The following is a 17680-nucleotide window of genomic DNA, read 5'->3' on the forward strand; positions in this document are numbered from 1 at the left end:
GGTAGAGGGGCTGCTGGATGTGTTTATGACGGATGAGCAGTGACAGATCGGGGTTATCCGCCAGGGGAGTCCATTTTCTTCTAGTGCACGGTTCTGTACTCGGGGAGGAGAAAGGAGAGGACGAGGAGCAGAGAGGGGAGACGATTCCTCACTCTCTCACTCTCTCTCTCTCTCTCTCTCTCTCTCTCTCTCTCACACACACACACACCTCTACTCCAGTCCCCACAGCCTATCTAGCTCTGTACCCAGCTGCACCGCATTGCTGCTGCTGCCGCTGCCTCCTCCGGCTGACCCAGCCCACTGAACTACCAGGCTCCTTCTTTTTCACACGCCTCTGATAAAGCCCTCACAGTCTCAGCGTCCTCCAGTCTGGTAACACGGAGTCTTCAGAGCCGGATTTATTTCTCTCTCTCTCTCTCTGTGTCTCTCTGCAGCTGCTGCCTCATCGTCCACCACCACTGAGACCTTGGACCCATGTTCAAACTTGTGTTCTCCGTCTGACCGCGGCTCCTCGTGCCGTTTCCATCATGGGTGTTGACTGAACCGAAGAGTCCGCTCCGCGCTGCCTTCATCCGAGGATGCACTGGTGACGATTACAGCCGCGCTCACGTATTTCCAGGATCATGGTTCTACAGCCTGGGACGTTGTTGGTGTTCCTCGCACACGCACACGTGTTGTTATCCTTGAGGAATGATCTTGAAGTGCGGACTAATGAAGGTGGAACCGCCGGCGCGCGCTCCGTCAGCAGGACTTTCCACGCGTCACTGCGCGAAAGTCACCAGAACAGAGCCAGGGACCGTGCGCTCCCGCCGGGATCCGCCACAGGTGCGTCTCTGGCAGGCTCCAGAGGGACCCTCAACTCGTCTCACCCCTGGAAACGAGTCCCTGCGGGGGAGACGAGGCGCAGCGGACACAACAGACGGGACTTTAACAGGACAGTGACGCCCGGTGAGGATCTGGACGTTGTCTCGCATTGGGACGCGACGCGCCGTCACAGTAAGAGGACAAAGTTGAATGGCGCTCTTAGTACTGTGAGGACGCCAGCAGGTGGACACTACAATGCCGCTAAGTCCTCTTCAATGGGCCGGGGAGATGGAGATGGAGGAGGGGGCCCCGATGAGGGCGACAGGCACAAGAGAGGCACAAAAGATGAGCAGAAGAAAGCCCAGAAGAGGGGGCGATTCAGGCTGAACAAAGGGGCAATGCTTCAGGCTGAACCCCACGCGTCACCGTGGGAACCCATCCCCAAACCCTTGGCCCTCACCTCCACAGACGTGCCCTTCGACCTTTTCACTAGAAGACCAGAGTTTTTCACTTTCAGGGAGGAGAACCCCTGGGACGCCACTCCGATCACTCCTCCGAGTCCCCAGGATTTTGGGAACGAGATCAAGAACCCGTTTTACCCCGTGACCAGCGAGACCGTTGGGGCGTACGCGATCACCTGTGTGGCCGGGATTATTTTCCTCGTGGGCATAGCCGGCAACATCGCCATCCTGTGCATCGTGTGTCAGAACTACTACATGAAGAGCATCTCCAACTCCCTGCTGGCTAACCTGGCCGTGTGGGATTTTGTCCTCATCCTCTTCTGCCTCCCCATGGTGGTTTTCCACGAGCTGACCAAGTCCTGGCTGCTGGGAGAGTTCACCTGCAAAGTGGTGCCCTACGTGGAGGTAACTGCTGGTGTTGGGGTCTCATGTACACAACGGCACGTGATTTTAAAACAAGGATAGAATATCTAAACTCACCTGCCTTATTTAGAGATCTTATATTACAAGGTTCAGTCATAAAGTGCTAAAGTGACAGATGTTATCATTTCAAAATGTGTTCCATCACCTCGTCTGTTGGACTCAAATGTGGAACTGGTTACAATTGATAAGGATTTCAAACATCAGAAGTGAATAATAATAAGAAGAAAATGTTTTTGAAATCTGAGCAAATCTCAAAGTTTTAAAAACTCGTATTGGACTTGAATTTGGAAGTAACTGAGTTTCAGTCTTCAGATGAGGCATAAAAGGAATTCCTCTGATGAAAACACATTTTGCCAAAGACTTAGAAAGTTGACAGTGAAACAGTTTGGTTTTATAAATGTCTCTTGAGTTACTTTTCAGAGAGAAACAAGCGTCTTTCACGAGGAAAACATGTCAAATCAGAAACTCGATACCATCGTGTTTATTGGTTTGTCTTAAATGACAGCTAAATGATAGCTAGCCACAGGTTGTAGGCTAATGTTTTACATGTGTATTTGTTGTTACTGGAGTTGTTCTGGACTTGATGGGGTTTTGGCGTCTTGTTTCTGTATCTAGTTCTTCAACACTTTTGAACCACAGTTTTTTTTGGCCAGGGTTTGAAGCTGACTTTTCACATTAACTATTCCTTATATGGTTTTTATTCCTGTTTAAGTCAAGCATCGCGGCAGAGCGTTTTACTCCAACACTCTGTGAGGATGCAGCGATAGAGTTATTCACTTTGGTCACTTTGGTCAAATTCCTATCTCTTCTACTTTATTCTCCACCTCACAGATCTTTCTAACTTTTTTGATAAATATCCACTCGGACTCCTTTGGTTTTTCTCATTAGTCATTTACACCAGTGTTTCCCAAACTTTTTTTCTGGGGACCCATATTTTAAAAGTCACAAACCTTCGCGACCCAAGGCAATAGACATTATTCGTAAACTCCTGGGAAACATGATGCGAGACGACCCAAAAAAAGACTCTTGCGATCCACTTGAGGGTTGCGACCCAGTCTTTGGGAAACAATAATTTACAGGACACGCCTTAAAATGATAACTGATTTATTTAGCGCAAGTGTAATTAGGCGTTCACCTAGATTCAAAAACAATTAAAAGTCCAGACTTTTTTTTTTTTCTGAATCCAGAGTATGATAATGCACAATAATTTACAGATTATTTTCCCACTCTGATATGTTGTCTAAATATTTAGTGATGTCACCCTAGTTTCACTGAGTGACATCACACTGTTGTGGCTGCAGGGCTGTGAAAGAGTGGTTTCACTTCCTGAATGGACAGTCAAGAGTCGAGTTTCACTTTCAAAGCTCCGGCGGACCGAGAGCGCACGAGTACGGCTCTACGGTGTCACGTCACGCGGCTACGATCGCATTCTGTTTGTCACTTTTACACCTGCTGCTACTGGAGACCGACGACCTCACCTCAGCCTGCAGGCGTGTTGGCAGGACCCGTACATGAAGTCTCTAAGACCCGGGCTTTACGGCTCATTTTCACGCCCACTTACATGGAACCACTCCCATCAAAGTGGGCGAGTAGTGACGGGGACGCTGGTGAACAGGTTTGCAGCATTGTCTGCGTGACGTTCATCCTTAACAGGCCTGTGTGTAGAGATAAGGTTTCCAGCTCTGGGGTCTTGTACGCTTGTATTCAACGGCCTTTTGTGCAAGAGGAAATACAGCGAGCGGAGATGTCTGATTAAATTTGACTGCACCACACACACGGCTGTAGAGGCTGGAGCTAATGGCTGGTGTTTGAGGTGCAGACAGGGAGAGATGGAGAGGTGTGTGCCGCAGCAGACAGCAGAGGCAGGGATGTTTTTCTGCAGCCAGGCAGAGCAGGTGAAATCAACTTTGACCCCCATTCTCCAGAGAAGCCCACAGACAGGGAGGGACGTCACATAATGAGGTGGTAATACGAGCAGGTCAACAGTATTGTGTTGTCCTTGTACTACCTCCCCCGGTGGCTTCCCACTGCCGTTTGTTGTGTGTTTTTCCACAGACAGACACAGACGGCGACTGTTTTGTGCCACATTATTGTCGTAAAGTTGAATAAATCAGGTGTGAAATAGACTCGGAGAAGCGGAGAGAGAAACGGAACAGAAATAGCTACCTGTTAGCTCATGTCGACCACCAACAGAGTTGCAGCGTGTATTTGCAGCCCGAGTAAAAAAAAACAAAAAAAAAACATTGTTTTTTCACAAGTTAATCACGAAGCTCATTTACTGCACTGAACCTTCCTGAATGATCACAAACAATTTCCTCATTTGCCATCTTAGCTGTTGCACAGTATGGCACCAGTACCTTGTGAGATCATATGTTTTAATTATCAAGGATTAGAGAGAAACAGCCTCCCCTACTGTGACATCGCATATGAATTATTGAAGAACCACAGAGGAGATTATTTAAAGGTTTAATAACTGCGTACACTTCAGGGTTTGTATTTGTTGTGTTGTGCGTTTGTCAACAAGTGACACCTGCTGGTCATGGCATGGTTGTGTATATGTACAAACGAATTGTTTAAGTAATAAGTAATGATAGGAGGCGCTGTGACTTGTGTGTATATGTACAAACGAATTGTTTAATCAGAAATATTGCTTGCCAAGTAATGATAGGAGGCGCTGTGACTTAGTTGGTTAAAGTCTTATCTTTAATGCCTCTGTGCCTGTCCAATGGTAACATCCAGGTACATTACTGCCCCCTACAGGCCAGGGTCACAACCAGAATTTAGGAAACAGAGAAAAGCAAATAAACGGCATAAAAATACATTTGTGTTTTGTCTTAGAAAATAAATCAAAAGGGAATGGTTTGAACTTCTAACCCTGACAAACACATGACTAAAACAGTCAACTGTCTAGTCCAGGCGTGTCCTTAAACTGAACAGGGGGACCAGGTCAGGAGCAGATATATGGAGCATTTGTGTGAACGAAGACTAAAATCCTCTTATCATTTTCTATGCCATCTATTGGAGGAACATGGGTATTGCAGGGAAAATGCAGAAGTATGATGACAATATAAATAAAGTTTGGCGGGCCAGATTAATAAGCGGAACGGGCCACAGCCGGCCCCCGGGCCTTAGTTTGCCCATGCCTGGTCTAGTCCAACATTACTAGATATAAATACTGACAAAAGTTCTTCTTCTTTGCGACATGTTTATGATTGATCTTTTCTTCTTTAGCTTCCCTTTTGTTTCCTCAGTTTATTAACGTTCAGAACACTGACACTCATCAAGTGAAGGTTAATGCAGCCTGCAGCTCACACCCCCTCCCTGGGGCCCATAAAAAAAAAATCACCATAACAGTCACATATGCAACAAACAGACTCACACTCAGACCTCTATTGCGCTGCCTTCAATACGTATTGCAATATTCTGGGGTAAGTAGTGTGTGGAATTCACCCAGACCCGAAGAGAAAGCAATTCAGGGTGTGACTGGTGTGCTAACACGGCAGCGAAATAGTCAGACTGCTGCACAGAATGAAGCAGGGAGCCGACGCCGGGGCTGCGTCGTCTCAGGGATGCACCTGTTCCTCAGTGCTGACGCCGTTAGCCGATGTCTTCGGGCAGTGATGCACAGAGCAGCAAAAATCAAGCAAAACTAATGGACCGTAATTGGTTCCTGTACCGGCTCCGGCAGTTGATAAGGAAAAGACTAGAAAGCAGGATGAAAGAACACAATAACGAGCAGCGTAAGCACTTTGTAGCCTCTCTGTGTAAGGAGCGTATGAGTCATTCTGTCAAAGCCTTTTTTTTTTTGTAAGATCATTGTTGTTGCAGCATGTTTTCAGGTCTCATTAATCTTTTACATTAATGATAAAGAAAAGAACAAAGTGCTCCTTTGGTCTCTTTTATGCATCAATAATAACATGAGATTTCTTCTTTAATGGCACGCACACACGATCGTCTGCCACATGATGATGCGCGTTGCCAGGTCATGCGGTGAATAAAAACATGACTTAATGTTCAGAAGTAAATATAGAAATACTAAAATAGGAAATACATGGAAGAGGCAGTTTAATATTTGTACCTGAGTCCAGTTATAGTAGAATCACATTGCAGTGGTTCTCAGTTGTTTTCTGTCATGCGCCCCCTTGGGGACAGAAATGTTTTAACTAACACACCCTTCCCTCAGACCCACACCGCTGCGAATTAAAATAGTATTGAGAACCTGATAACATGTATATTTCTATCTGTTCTACAAACCACTATATGAGTTGCTGCCACCTAGTGACCGGAGGCTTATCATTCAAGCATGTCCAACTTATGTCCAACGTGCCATATTCCATTGCCCCATCATGGCACCTCACCGTGCCCTCCCAGAGGGGCACGCCCCACTATTTGAGAAGTACTGGGTTAATAACAGCATCTGCACTTTATAGTAAAGGCCACCAGCCTCCATGATGTCATGGACCAAACCCAGACTAGGGAAATGAGGTTAAGCTTAAGAGAAGTAGGTCGGTGAATTCCAGACAGGTAATTAATGATGTGACTTTTTTATAGTTCTATAATAGTAGGTTTTTTTTAGTAGTAGTTCTCCTTTGCTCTTCTAAAGGAACATACCAAAAAAATACCTGTAGTGAGAACTCTGTCTTTTGTTTGTTGGAAAAATCTATTAATTTTATTAATAATTCAGTTTCGATCGTAGTCAGTGAACTAATGATTGCATCTGGAGTTAATATGGTTATATATAACAATATGTTGTTCAAAGTTCACAAACTAAAGCCTAAAAATAACATGTCCTTCTCCAGCTGACAGCAAATGGTGTCTAGCAGCTACATTGCTAATGGCTAGCATGATGACTGCTAACTGTCTTAGATGTTACTTGTTATGTTTTGTCCTACTTTAAGACCGGTTATAACCAGTCAGATAAGATTAAGATAATATTAAATCTATACTTCTCAGGTTAAGGACTTCTGTTCACCCGAGTAATTATTGTTTAATGATCAAAACAAACCCAGGGTTACCATAGTGACCAGCTGCCTAATCACTGCTACAGCTAATGCTAGTTAACAGGCATTAAACCTGTTGAAATTAGATTTATAAACAGCTGCCAATCATCATCATCATCGTGGGACATTAGCGACTCACCGAAGACACATTACCTCATATAATTATATACAGCTAACTGCATAATCAGTCCTGCTGTACAATATGTCACGTGGTATTAATGTGGAGCCGGTTGTTTTGTTTGTTGCAGCTAACGTTGAGTTAGCATTTTGGGTTTTGTTTTTTTTTTCAACTGTTAATTGAAATTATATATTTCCTGTATAATCCAAGTGTTTTCAGTTTAACTTGAATTTTTCTAGAAACATTTTTTTTTTGTCATAAACTACATTAATCACCTAATAGCTACTCCTGCTGGAGTTAGCACTAATATTAGCAAAACTGTAAGAAAAATTTCTAAACACATTTTAAATGCTTTTTTTAAATTTAAATATATTCATTGGTTAACTTTAGCTGAATATTTTTGCAAATGTTGCATTTAATTCTTGTTTTTTTAGCTATTTTTTTTACTTTGGTTCATAGTGCTGTCATTCTTTAGCTATTTTAGTTGTTCTCAATATCAGCTAAGATTTTAAGATATAGTTCTGCTGTGACTATTAGCCTTTCTCTTTCTCTTGAAGTTAGATTCTAACAAGATCAATTTAAAAAACTTTTAAAGAGACTCTAATTCAGGGTTTTAGCTGCGATTCATTCATCTATCGATCTCTGAGACAACTTTGTTTCAGGCTGAATGACCACGGTCTTATTTGAATTCAGTCGGCAGCTGTGCAGTTTCCACTAATGTAAGTGAATCATAACAGCAGCGTTCACTGCTTTTAGAATGTGATTAACCACCAGCTGCCAATCATCATCGTGGATCATTAGCAACTCCCTAAAGACGCAGTGTCTCATTTTAGAGCCTGTTGCATAAACAGTGCTGCTGTATTTACCACATACTGTATAATTTTCATACATCAGTCTAAATGTTGTCGCTCAACACCGCACTGTTCTATTGTATCTATTTCTACGGTTGTCTAGTCTTAGTTGTACAGGTTGACTGCATTGGTTTGTACATTGACAGCAGAGGCTGGACTGTGTCGGCAGCTGTGGTGCAGTGGGTTTAATCAACAGAGCGACGAGAAGAGTGTTGGAATAATTGTTAGGAGGAAAAACTGAGACAGAGGAGGAAAGAGCTGCATTCAGCAATAAAGGCCAGCAGGAGAACAGTGATGGCAGAACATACATCAGCCTGACATGATCGCAATTATGGGTCGGGATTGTGCACACACACACACACACACACACACACACACACACACACACACAATCAGGTAACATTCAGGACTATGGAAACTTGGTTGCTGCTCGTGGTCAAGCCTCAGACAAAGTTCGTCCAGTGGTTCCCAACCTTATTGTTTTGGCCTTTGACCTCATTTTGGCATTAGGAAGTTCTGGCGACACCAGGTGGTCAGAGCTGTCAATGAAGATGTGCCAGTTCAGAGTTTTTGGTTGAAACATTTTTTTGTCAGTTTTTTTTTTTAATTTCTAGATATTTCAGGCGACCCGTTTGATTTTCAGGCGGCCCCATGTAGGGTCCCGACCCCAATGTTGAAAAACACGGGGTTAGTTTGTAATTGCAATACAATCACTATTAGCTGTAACTGTGTCCAACTCCTCTCAGTGCTAAATCGAGGGCAAAACAAAAAACAAAAAATCCCCCTGACTGTGTAAAGATATATAGCGTGTGTGTACAGTTTATCAAGTTTCTAGTAGTCACACAAACAAGCACACTTATGTATATACACACACACACATACACACACACACACGTATGTTTTGCTGATTTTCCAGATGGCGGGGATGGCCCTCTCTCCACTGATCAGTGCCCAGGGCGCCCTCGTTCACTCTTTCTGCATCAGCTCTCTGTGATTAAAAGTCAGCCTAAAGGGAAAACACACACACACATGCACGCACACTGTGCATTCAATTTAAGGCCCTTATACGCAGCCCATATGCCGAGTGCAGACATGCAGAGCTGCTGTAACATCACTGCAGTCGCCAGTTCATAATTGTTAGGTACGTTAAAGTTAATTATCCTCAGGGTATAATTAGTGACTTTAACTTATACATAAAGGAGGATCCGATGTGTCCAAGCATGAGCAGACGGTCTTAATGTCATAACCAAATTAACAACACGAGTCGCACATTAGGGACACTGTTTTGAGCAATTAACTCAGTTGACGATCATCCATGTAAATAATGAATATTAATTGCGTAGCTGTTGTTGGTTCAGTGAAGAGTGTCGCGTCAGTGGAAGAAAAACTCCATGATCGTACAGTGTTGAGTTACTGAATTTTTCATGTCCGCAAGCAAAGGAATCCATGACGTGATTTTAAAAAATAAAGGTTGTTCCCAAATGTCACCGTACACTTAATTAAGGCATAATGACTTTTCTGGAATTAAGCAGAAATAATGAGTTTCAGTGCAGAAGAAAATTGGCTTCAGTATCTTAGATTTGATGAACTGACTATGACTAGAATTAACAAGTCAACACAATTGACACGCAGTAGTTTTGAACATTGTGAATAGTAGCTACATATGAGGTCAGAAAGACGCAGATTAGCTAAACAAATTACTGAATTTTAGGCCAGAATTAGCAACAATGTGTCACAGTAATATATAGCGAGTGTTTAAATAGCTGTCCTACTAGCTAAATATACATATATAAATTGTTACATATTTAATATTTTAATATAATGTCGTGAAATGCTCTAAAATAATTCAAATATCAACAAAACAATGTTGGCTACAAACATTTAGTTTAAGAAAGAACACCTAAAATCTTAATTTTTACAAAATTAAAGCTCCGCCATGTACCATGGTGGGTCCGCGAACCACATTTTTGTTACACTGCAACTCACCAGTACGGTAGGGGAAATGAATAAAATAATAAAATAATAAATAATAGTGACGTCAACATTGTGATAAATTTGAATATACATTGGCCTATTAGAGCCTCCGTGTGTGGTTTTGGACCAATGGGAGAGCTGAGGAGGAACATGTCTGTGTGCAGTGAAAATCAACAGTAAATAATAAACCACTGGGTCCAGAGATGTCGGCTCTGGCCTCTTCTGTGACCGTCCACTGGAGAGCAAACATCTTCCTCCCACAGAGATGTACACACACAGAGATAAAAGTGTGTGTCGTGACCCTGTGCATGTGCAAAGACACACACACACACACACATCCTGTTTATAAGCAGCATTTGCACAAACCCACAATAAAACCCAAAGTGATTCTCTAATGCTGCACCAATATGGAGGTGCACTGACATAAATAGGTGCTAACACATGGGCGTGCATGCTAACGCAAAGCTCAAACACACACACACACACACACACACAGTGAGTTCAGCTGTTAGACGGATGGCGGCTGTCACAGACGGGGTCTCTGTGCTCAGAGTTATGGTCGACAGGAGTCTGCACACATAACCTAGAAAAAGAGAAGTGCAGCAGGAGCAGCAGCCCTTTGTCTGCCAGCCTCATTACTATATAGTATGTGCTGTGGGTCTGTGCTGCGGGTCTGTGCTGCGGTGTCTCCACTGCAGCCCATTCATCACCACATAACTCCCATTATCCCTGACAGTGGCCGCCGTCACACTGCGGCTGCACGGGCTCCAGTCCCAACTTGTTAGGAGCCAATTAATAACATGTGGTCCGTGCGGCAGCAGATCACATGACCTTTAATCAGAAAGGTAATGGGCCGGGATTAAAAACAGCCACCAGGGGATGTGTCGTCCTCTCACCTGCTGCACTGATGGATGATCGGAGCCAAAACACATGTCACAGGGGAAAGCAGCTGTCGTTTCCAACTTTTTTTTTTCCATTTTTTCTTTTCAAGTCCATGGCAGAGAACATGACAGGATTGTACTGCAGTACTTCTTGTACGTGTATACCGTATTTTTCGGAAGTCGTACCAGCCAAAAAATGTATAAAGAAGAAGAAAAAAACACATGCAAGTCGCTTCGGAGTATAAGTCGCACCAGCCAGCTAAGGGTGCCCTCTAGTGGCTGTCAGTGTGAAAATAACAAACATGTAAATTTTCAGTGCTACAGTCACAAACATGTAAATTTTCAGTGGTACAGTCGTAGCGGACACTGGTGCACAAGCCTAGAGTGCCCTCTAGTGGCTGTCAATGTGAATATATATTTATTTTTAGGATTTTAGAATCACTTATGTGGAAGTGTGGCCAAGAATTACACTTCTACTTTGCTGAAACCTCAACCTATAAGAACAGTTTAGGCAGTACACAGTAAGAAGTACATTTCTGTCTTGTTTACGGTACTTAGAACCACAGGGTTTTGATTTTTCTTCTTTTTTAATCCCTCATCTTCATAACCAGCTTCCACAAACGCTCCTACGTTTCTTCAGCAGACTTGACTCTTGCCCTCACCCTCTCTTCTTCCTCCTCCCTCCCTCTCTCTCACCCCCACTTCAGTACAAAGCTGTACTTGTTCGCCCTGCCCTTGCCCTCCGCCCCGCGACGCTGATCAAAGCTGGGTTTTCTGGTCCTCGGTGACAGCCCATAAACCCCTCCCAACCTTGTTGTTGAGGCCATGAAATATTCACAATATTCAGACGTGTGTGTGTTTGTTGTGTGCAGTGTGTGTGGGAACACAGGTGTGTGTGTTTATGGAAGAGGAAACTAGGTCACACGTACAGTCTGAAGTGATGGAAACACACATGTTAATGGGGGAAAAAAACATTTCTGATCCTGCACTTGTCAATGTTTTTTTTTTTTTAATACAATTTGTTCCATTGTATTGAAGCACTAAAATTTCCACTCAGCCAGCACATTGTGGTGGGAGTAAATGTTGTACACACTGTTGTACGTGGGATGTGGCATTAAATAAATAGCAGTCAGCGGCTCCAGTGAATGGTGTCCATGCTGACGGATGAGTCAGAGTCCGTAGGCAACAGTGTTGTTCCCTGTCTGGATCTGCAGCCTGTTGCAGGTGAAATCTGTTCTCTCTGGTTATTTTATTTCATCCTGGACAAAGAACAGACCACGAAAATCTCTCGCTGGCCGGAAACAGACATTCATCTTGTTAAAAATGTTATACAAAGCACGTCGGGGCCAGACGGCAGGTTTAAAAGAGAAAAAAAAAACAACGAATTGTCATTGTTGTTTCACTGTGAGTTTAGTCATTTAAAGAACCATGTGCATGTTTTTACAACCAGGACAATGAAGACGGCAATGGTATTTGCAGTTAAAATATAAATAAGGAAAAAAGACCAAAAAAAAAAAAATACTCCCAGTATTTTAACTATTTTACTTCAGCTGCTGTTTTCCCTCTTGGCTCACATAGAGTTGTGACTCATCTGATTAATCACAGGTTAGCTGTGATTGAATTGCAATTATTCACGATTAATCATGGTTGTGATTAAACATGATTAATCGTGACTATTGTGATACATTCATGGTACAAAACAAAATCTGTGTGTGGCTGGAACAGAAAGATAAGTAACCGCAGGTACTTGTTTGTGCAGCTGAAAACTCTGCTCAATAACGTAGGTGGATTTCGGTCTTTACTCGATGGAGGCTTGTTGCTCTCAAAACTTTGTTTTGTCCTCAGAAATAATAATCGGTCTGCAGTTCCTCACAGTCCACTCGACAGTCGTGTCAGTCAGCCTGTCAGCCGTAGACTTATTTACTGTCCTGTGCTCGGTGACGCTGGTCTGACGCAAGCCGTCCGTCTGACCTGAAGTTGAAGCCTCGACAAACGCATGCTGTGAGTTGGAGAGAGAGTTGGAGAGATGGAAATTTGAGGGCTTGTATGTAAATAACTGTATCGTCTGTGTATTGAGTGAGTAACTTCAAGTGGATGGACGGGGGAGTTACTAGTTAATTTTGACAATCTTACCTCCTGATTGGTTTATCTCTGTATCAAGTGTTTTATTAGAAGTCATTTGGCCATTTATAAAAAAATCTATTCTTTCTTCAGAATTAAGTGGAGAATGTACCGTACCAAGGAAAAGTGAGTGTTTTGTCTCGATAAACAAATCTAAGACCATGAAACTCTGTCCTCACTCAGAGTCCTGCTCTGCTCCAGCCCTAACAACATCTGTAAGGTGTAGACCAATCAACAGAAATGCAAATTTCCTTGCTCCTCTTTGCGACATGAGCACAGCAGGAAATAACCCCCCCCGGTCGGAGACAAAGTCCCATTGATCACAATTATTGTTCGTCCCTGGAGTCTGTGGGAGGTTTGCCCCCCCCCCCTCGCCCCCCCACTTACCTCCTCTCTGTTCCGTTTGGTCGCCCTTCATTAGCTCGTGCTGTGTGTCTGAGTCTTTCTATATCTGTCCAGGAAGTATGTGTTTGGGCAACGTAAGCCCCCGCTCACTGGGGCCATCTGGAAAGCTGGCCGCTGAAATTAAATTTAAAATGAAGGGAGGGAGTCAGGGAGGTAAGAGAGGAGAGAGAGGTGTACAGAGAAGACAGAGGAGGGGAGGAAAACAAATAGAACAGAGTTGTCAGACAGGGAGTAGTGAATCCTGACTGAATCCTGAATGAATATATATTTATATATAAATATATAAATATAAATGTTGCTCTACAATACCTCTGCGTGCCACTAAAGGGCCCCAAACCCCACTTTGATTCCAACTGATCTGAGCGTTTAGCTAACTTACCTGTTCTTAACTTAAATTCTTCCCCTCTTTCAGCCTCCTAGAATCACTCGACTATTTCTTGCACCTAAAGGTCGACGTATTCTCGACATGTTGACGTGTTGACAGCCGAGATGTGAACAGGAGGAAAGACCTTTGTTTTTAAGTCTGCAGTTGTTCTTTAACTGTGTGCCAGATAATGTCTGACAATTTATACAAGGGCGATAAGGGCGGAGACAACCTTGACTGCATCATTGTTGCTCGTCTTGTCTGAGAAAATGATTATAGATTATCACAGTCTGCTGTAGGCTGCAGCTGTCGTCTCATCTGTCTTTATGGGCTTGGATCCATTACCTGTGATGTTGAACCATCTCTGCTGGATTTCAATCATGACATAAATGTGTGTACATTTAAAAAAGAAAAGTAACTTCTTATTCTGATAAATGTTTTCTTGCTCATTTTTCCAGGTGGCATCTCTGGGTGTGACCACCTTCACCCTGTGCGCACTGTGTATCGACCGCTTCCGTGCAGCCACCAACGTCCAGATGTACTATGAAATGATAGAGAACTGCACATCCACGACTGCCAAACTCGCCGTTATTTGGATCGGTGCCCTGCTCCTGGCCCTCCCCGAGCTCCTCATTCGACAGCTGGTAGCCGAGGATACGGGAATTCCGGACGAGCCTCCCGAGGAGCGCTGCATCATCAGGATATCCACCACACTCCCTGACATGCTCTACGTCCTGGGCCTCACCTACGAAGGCGCTCGGCTGTGGTGGTGCTTCGGCTGCTACTTCTGCCTGCCCACCCTCTTCACCATCGGGTGCTCCCTGGTAACGGCTCGCAAGATCCGGCGCGCGGAGCAGGCCAGTGTTCGCAGCAACAAGAAGCAGATCCGTCTGGAAAGCCAGATGAACTGCACCGTCGTCGCCTTGGCGATCGTGTACGGCGCGTGCGTGGTGCCCGAGAATATCTGCAACATAGTGTCCGCCTACATGGCGGCCGGCGTCCCTGAGAACACCATGTCTATCCTCCATCTTCTCTCACAGCTGCTGCTTTTCTGCCGGGCCGCCGTCACGCCGGCGCTGCTGCTCCTTCTCTGTCGCCCCCTGGGCAGGGCCTTCTTAGACTGCTGCTGTTGCTGCTGCTGCTGTAACCACTCGCCCTCCTCCGCCACAGCCAGTGACGATAACGAACACGAGTGCACCACTGAGCTGGAGCTGTCCCCGTTCAGCACCATCCGCAGGGAGCTGAGTAACTACACACCTGCCGGCTCCAACTGCTAAAAATGACATTCCACGTTAGGAGACCTTTCCCTCGCCCGCAATTCGCCCACGGCCATTAGTTTTCACATTGGGCTAAAGGGACATTTGCCTTACTTAATCTGGTCACAGAAGGGAGTTGGACACTGAATAATCAAGTACTGCCAGTGTCCCACCGTCCTCAACCCTCAGTCTTCTTACTCTAACGTTAACAGTGTAACTTTAATGTCCGAGGAACACTAAGAGAAAATTAAATCCTGGTTCTGTTCATGCCCTGTGGTGCTCCTTAAAAACAGGGTCATAACAATCCTGCCTAAAACCTTACAAACCTCCCTCCTGTTGACCTTGTACGCCAAAACATCTCTGGACACTCGTCTGACGTCTGGAGGCTTGAATCGAGTTTTTCCAAAAGTCTTTTCTTCACGATTCTGCGATGAACCTCCTGGACTCAGTGATGCGCAGGTGACGGGTCGACTCTAGCGTGATGTAATCCCAGTTGAAGTCGACTAGTCGCTGATGACTCTACAAGTCTTTTTCAGTCATTTAACTTCATGCAATAGCTGTGCGTCCCAATACAGCAACCTGCCCAAAATGTAGCCACCCAGTTAGCTAACTTCCTCTTGACACTGTGGACAAAATGTTTTCAAAATCCCTGCAGAAAAGCCCCCCTCCCACAAATCCCACCTCAGCATTTACTGCTTCTCCCCCATTATCACCCTCTGTCACCACATTAGGCAAAGTAATGCAATTTCAAATCAAACTCTCGCGGATTACAGTTGTCCTAAAATTTGACGGCGGGGCCGGGCCAGGAGCAGATAAATAGAGAGTTCGTATGAATTAAAATAAATGACATGTAAAAGTCATAAAGGCTAAAATGCTTAAAATAGTTAAGCCTTTTTTACGCCATCTATTGGAGAAATGTGGGCATTGCAGGGAAAAGGCAGAAGTAAATGATAATAGAAATTAATTAACATCATTTGGACAAGTTTGGCGGGCCAGATTAAAAAGCCAAACGGGCCACATTCGGCCCCTGGGCCTTAGTTTGCCCATGCCTGATTCAAATCAATGGCGTCCAAACCATGTGATCAGCGACTTGTCTACGACAACTGAAGTCAGCTAGTTGACTTGTTGATTAGTCTGTTCAACCACTAATAGCTGATGGTAATTATGCTGTGCCATGTAGAAATGATAGCGAAGGCGTGGTCGAAGAGTAAAAGCGTTCGTAATGATCAACGATCGTGGCCATCATAAATATTGCATACGGGGAAATGGAACTGCAAATTGCCTTCCCGACGTGTCACCGATGAAACGATGAGGTCGAAGCCTATTAATCAAAGACAACCTCAGACAATATTTCAAACCCAGCATGCAGTGGGGCAGACACTGCCTACAGTTGTACAGGACCGGCTTCACGGACTACAGCCGCTTCATATGGTGCTCACATCTGAACAAGGCTTCAGATAATTAAACTGGAGGACGTGGCGGCGGCGGCAATGACAGATTGCACGATGAGAAAAAAAAAGGAAAGAAAAAAAAACACAGAAGAACACAAATGTACACATCTTCATTAGACACTGTATAATGAAAACCTATCCACACAGCACTGGGCTGGACTCAGGACAACAGCAGCATCAAGTCTGAGACCCAGTGAACTCACAGGAGAGGTGAAGACAACGGAGCAGGTTAATGGAACGTGACGAAGTAGGATGTAATTAAAAGGGACGGCGTGGGCGTGGAGCGGACTGAAAATGGACGTCTGCACTTCAGCTGTGCTATCATGTTGCAGCCCATGCTGTCAGCTGGGTATAAATACTGTACACTGTATCTCTGGTGCTCTTTTGGACGAAAACAAAAAAAAACAAAACAAAGCATTGGTCCAACTTCAAAACACAAGTAATTCAGTGTGTTGCTATGTGGACAGTAGAGAAGACAGATTACAGCCATCGGTTTCTCTGACAAAAATATAAATGATAGTCAAGAACCAGGAGGGGGAGAAATCAATGGACAGATCCATAGATGTCTTTAATGGCCCTTGTTTAAGAGCTACTCTGTATTTACTGTGTTTCACAGTACAGTGTAGTACATACTTCATTTACGACCACATTGACTCACGAAACGTGACTCACAGCAAAATCACATCTGCAATTTCAAAATTGAAATTTGCTGATTGATTTAAAGTGGGTCAAAGCTTCACCTTTGACCTTAAGATTCCAGCTGGTATTTTCCCAACCCAGGTGATGTGTTCCTTTATTTAAGGAACATTTAAGGAACATAAGGCATTTAAATCTGATCTGATTCATCACAGTGTTGCTGTGGATTGATCCTGATTAATCACGATTAATTGAGATCAGCGATCTTTTCAATAATTAAAAAAAGAAAAAAATATGTATTTTGCAGGAATATACAAACTGTTTTTACTTGTGACTGTTCTAAATGGAAAAATGTCAAGAAAAATATGCCAAAGTAGAACAAAACTATTTTGTTTTTTAAAATTATCCAAAAAAAAAATCCGAAATGTTTACTCTGTGAAATCACTGCAATTTTAGCTCCAACAAATCATTTCCGGACTTTGACCTAATGCTAGCATGAGCAACGAGTTTTATTTTGGTTAAACTTTAGCAGCGATTTGTGTCGTCATCTTCCCTGAAAAGTTAGCTGCTGACGTTGTTTCTAGTGAGTCAGGACTAACTAGCCAAAGCTTACCCACAATTCCTCGAGTCAGATACTCAGATACTCCAGCTGAACTACTTGTGTTTTTAAGGAGAACCAATGACGAGATTTCCACCGTGTATAAACTGACTAAAGTGTTTTTCTACCTTAAATCTGTTTTCTTAATCCTAATTCGGTGATCAGACCTGGGTCAAAACAAGATTGTTCCTCACAGCAGTGTAGATACCTGAACATGTACGATAATTTCCCAGGCCTTCGTCAGAGTTTTAATATTTTCTCTCCATTAATTTATTCAAATATTTATGTTGTACAGTATACTGTAGCAGTGAAGCCTGTGATGACCCAGGTGTGATGT

At 43.8% G+C, this 17680-nt stretch overlaps 1 protein-coding gene across 1 annotated transcript; it reads left to right on the forward strand.

The window, feature by feature from the left end:
- The first annotated feature begins 241 nt into the window (after positions 1-241).
- gpr37b (G protein-coupled receptor 37b) lies at positions 242-16508 on the forward strand. Its single transcript, XM_008315764.3, has 2 exons — positions 242-1670; positions 13861-16508. Exons 1-2 carry the CDS (start codon positions 624-626, stop codon positions 14677-14679), a joined length of 1866 nt encoding a protein of 621 aa, XP_008313986.1. The 5' UTR covers positions 242-623; the 3' UTR covers positions 14680-16508.
- The last annotated feature ends 1172 nt before the right edge of the window (positions 16509-17680 follow it).

The sequence above is a fragment of the Cynoglossus semilaevis genome, chromosome 8 (genome assembly GCF_000523025.1).
Source record: "Cynoglossus semilaevis isolate Cse_v1.0 chromosome 8, Cse_v1.0, whole genome shotgun sequence".
Taxonomy (NCBI): Eukaryota; Metazoa; Chordata; class Actinopteri; order Pleuronectiformes; family Cynoglossidae; genus Cynoglossus; species Cynoglossus semilaevis.

Bases quoted from the DNA above. Each gene is read 5' to 3' on its own strand.
- gpr37b (XM_008315764.3), top strand. From the start codon at position 624: ATGGTTCTACAGCCTGGGACGTTGTTGGTGTTCCTCGCACACGCACAC. The intron at 1,671-13,860 runs GTAACTGCTGGT...TCATTTTTCCAG, and splicing joins AAGTGGTGCCCTACGTGGAG to GTGGCATCTCTGGGTGTGAC.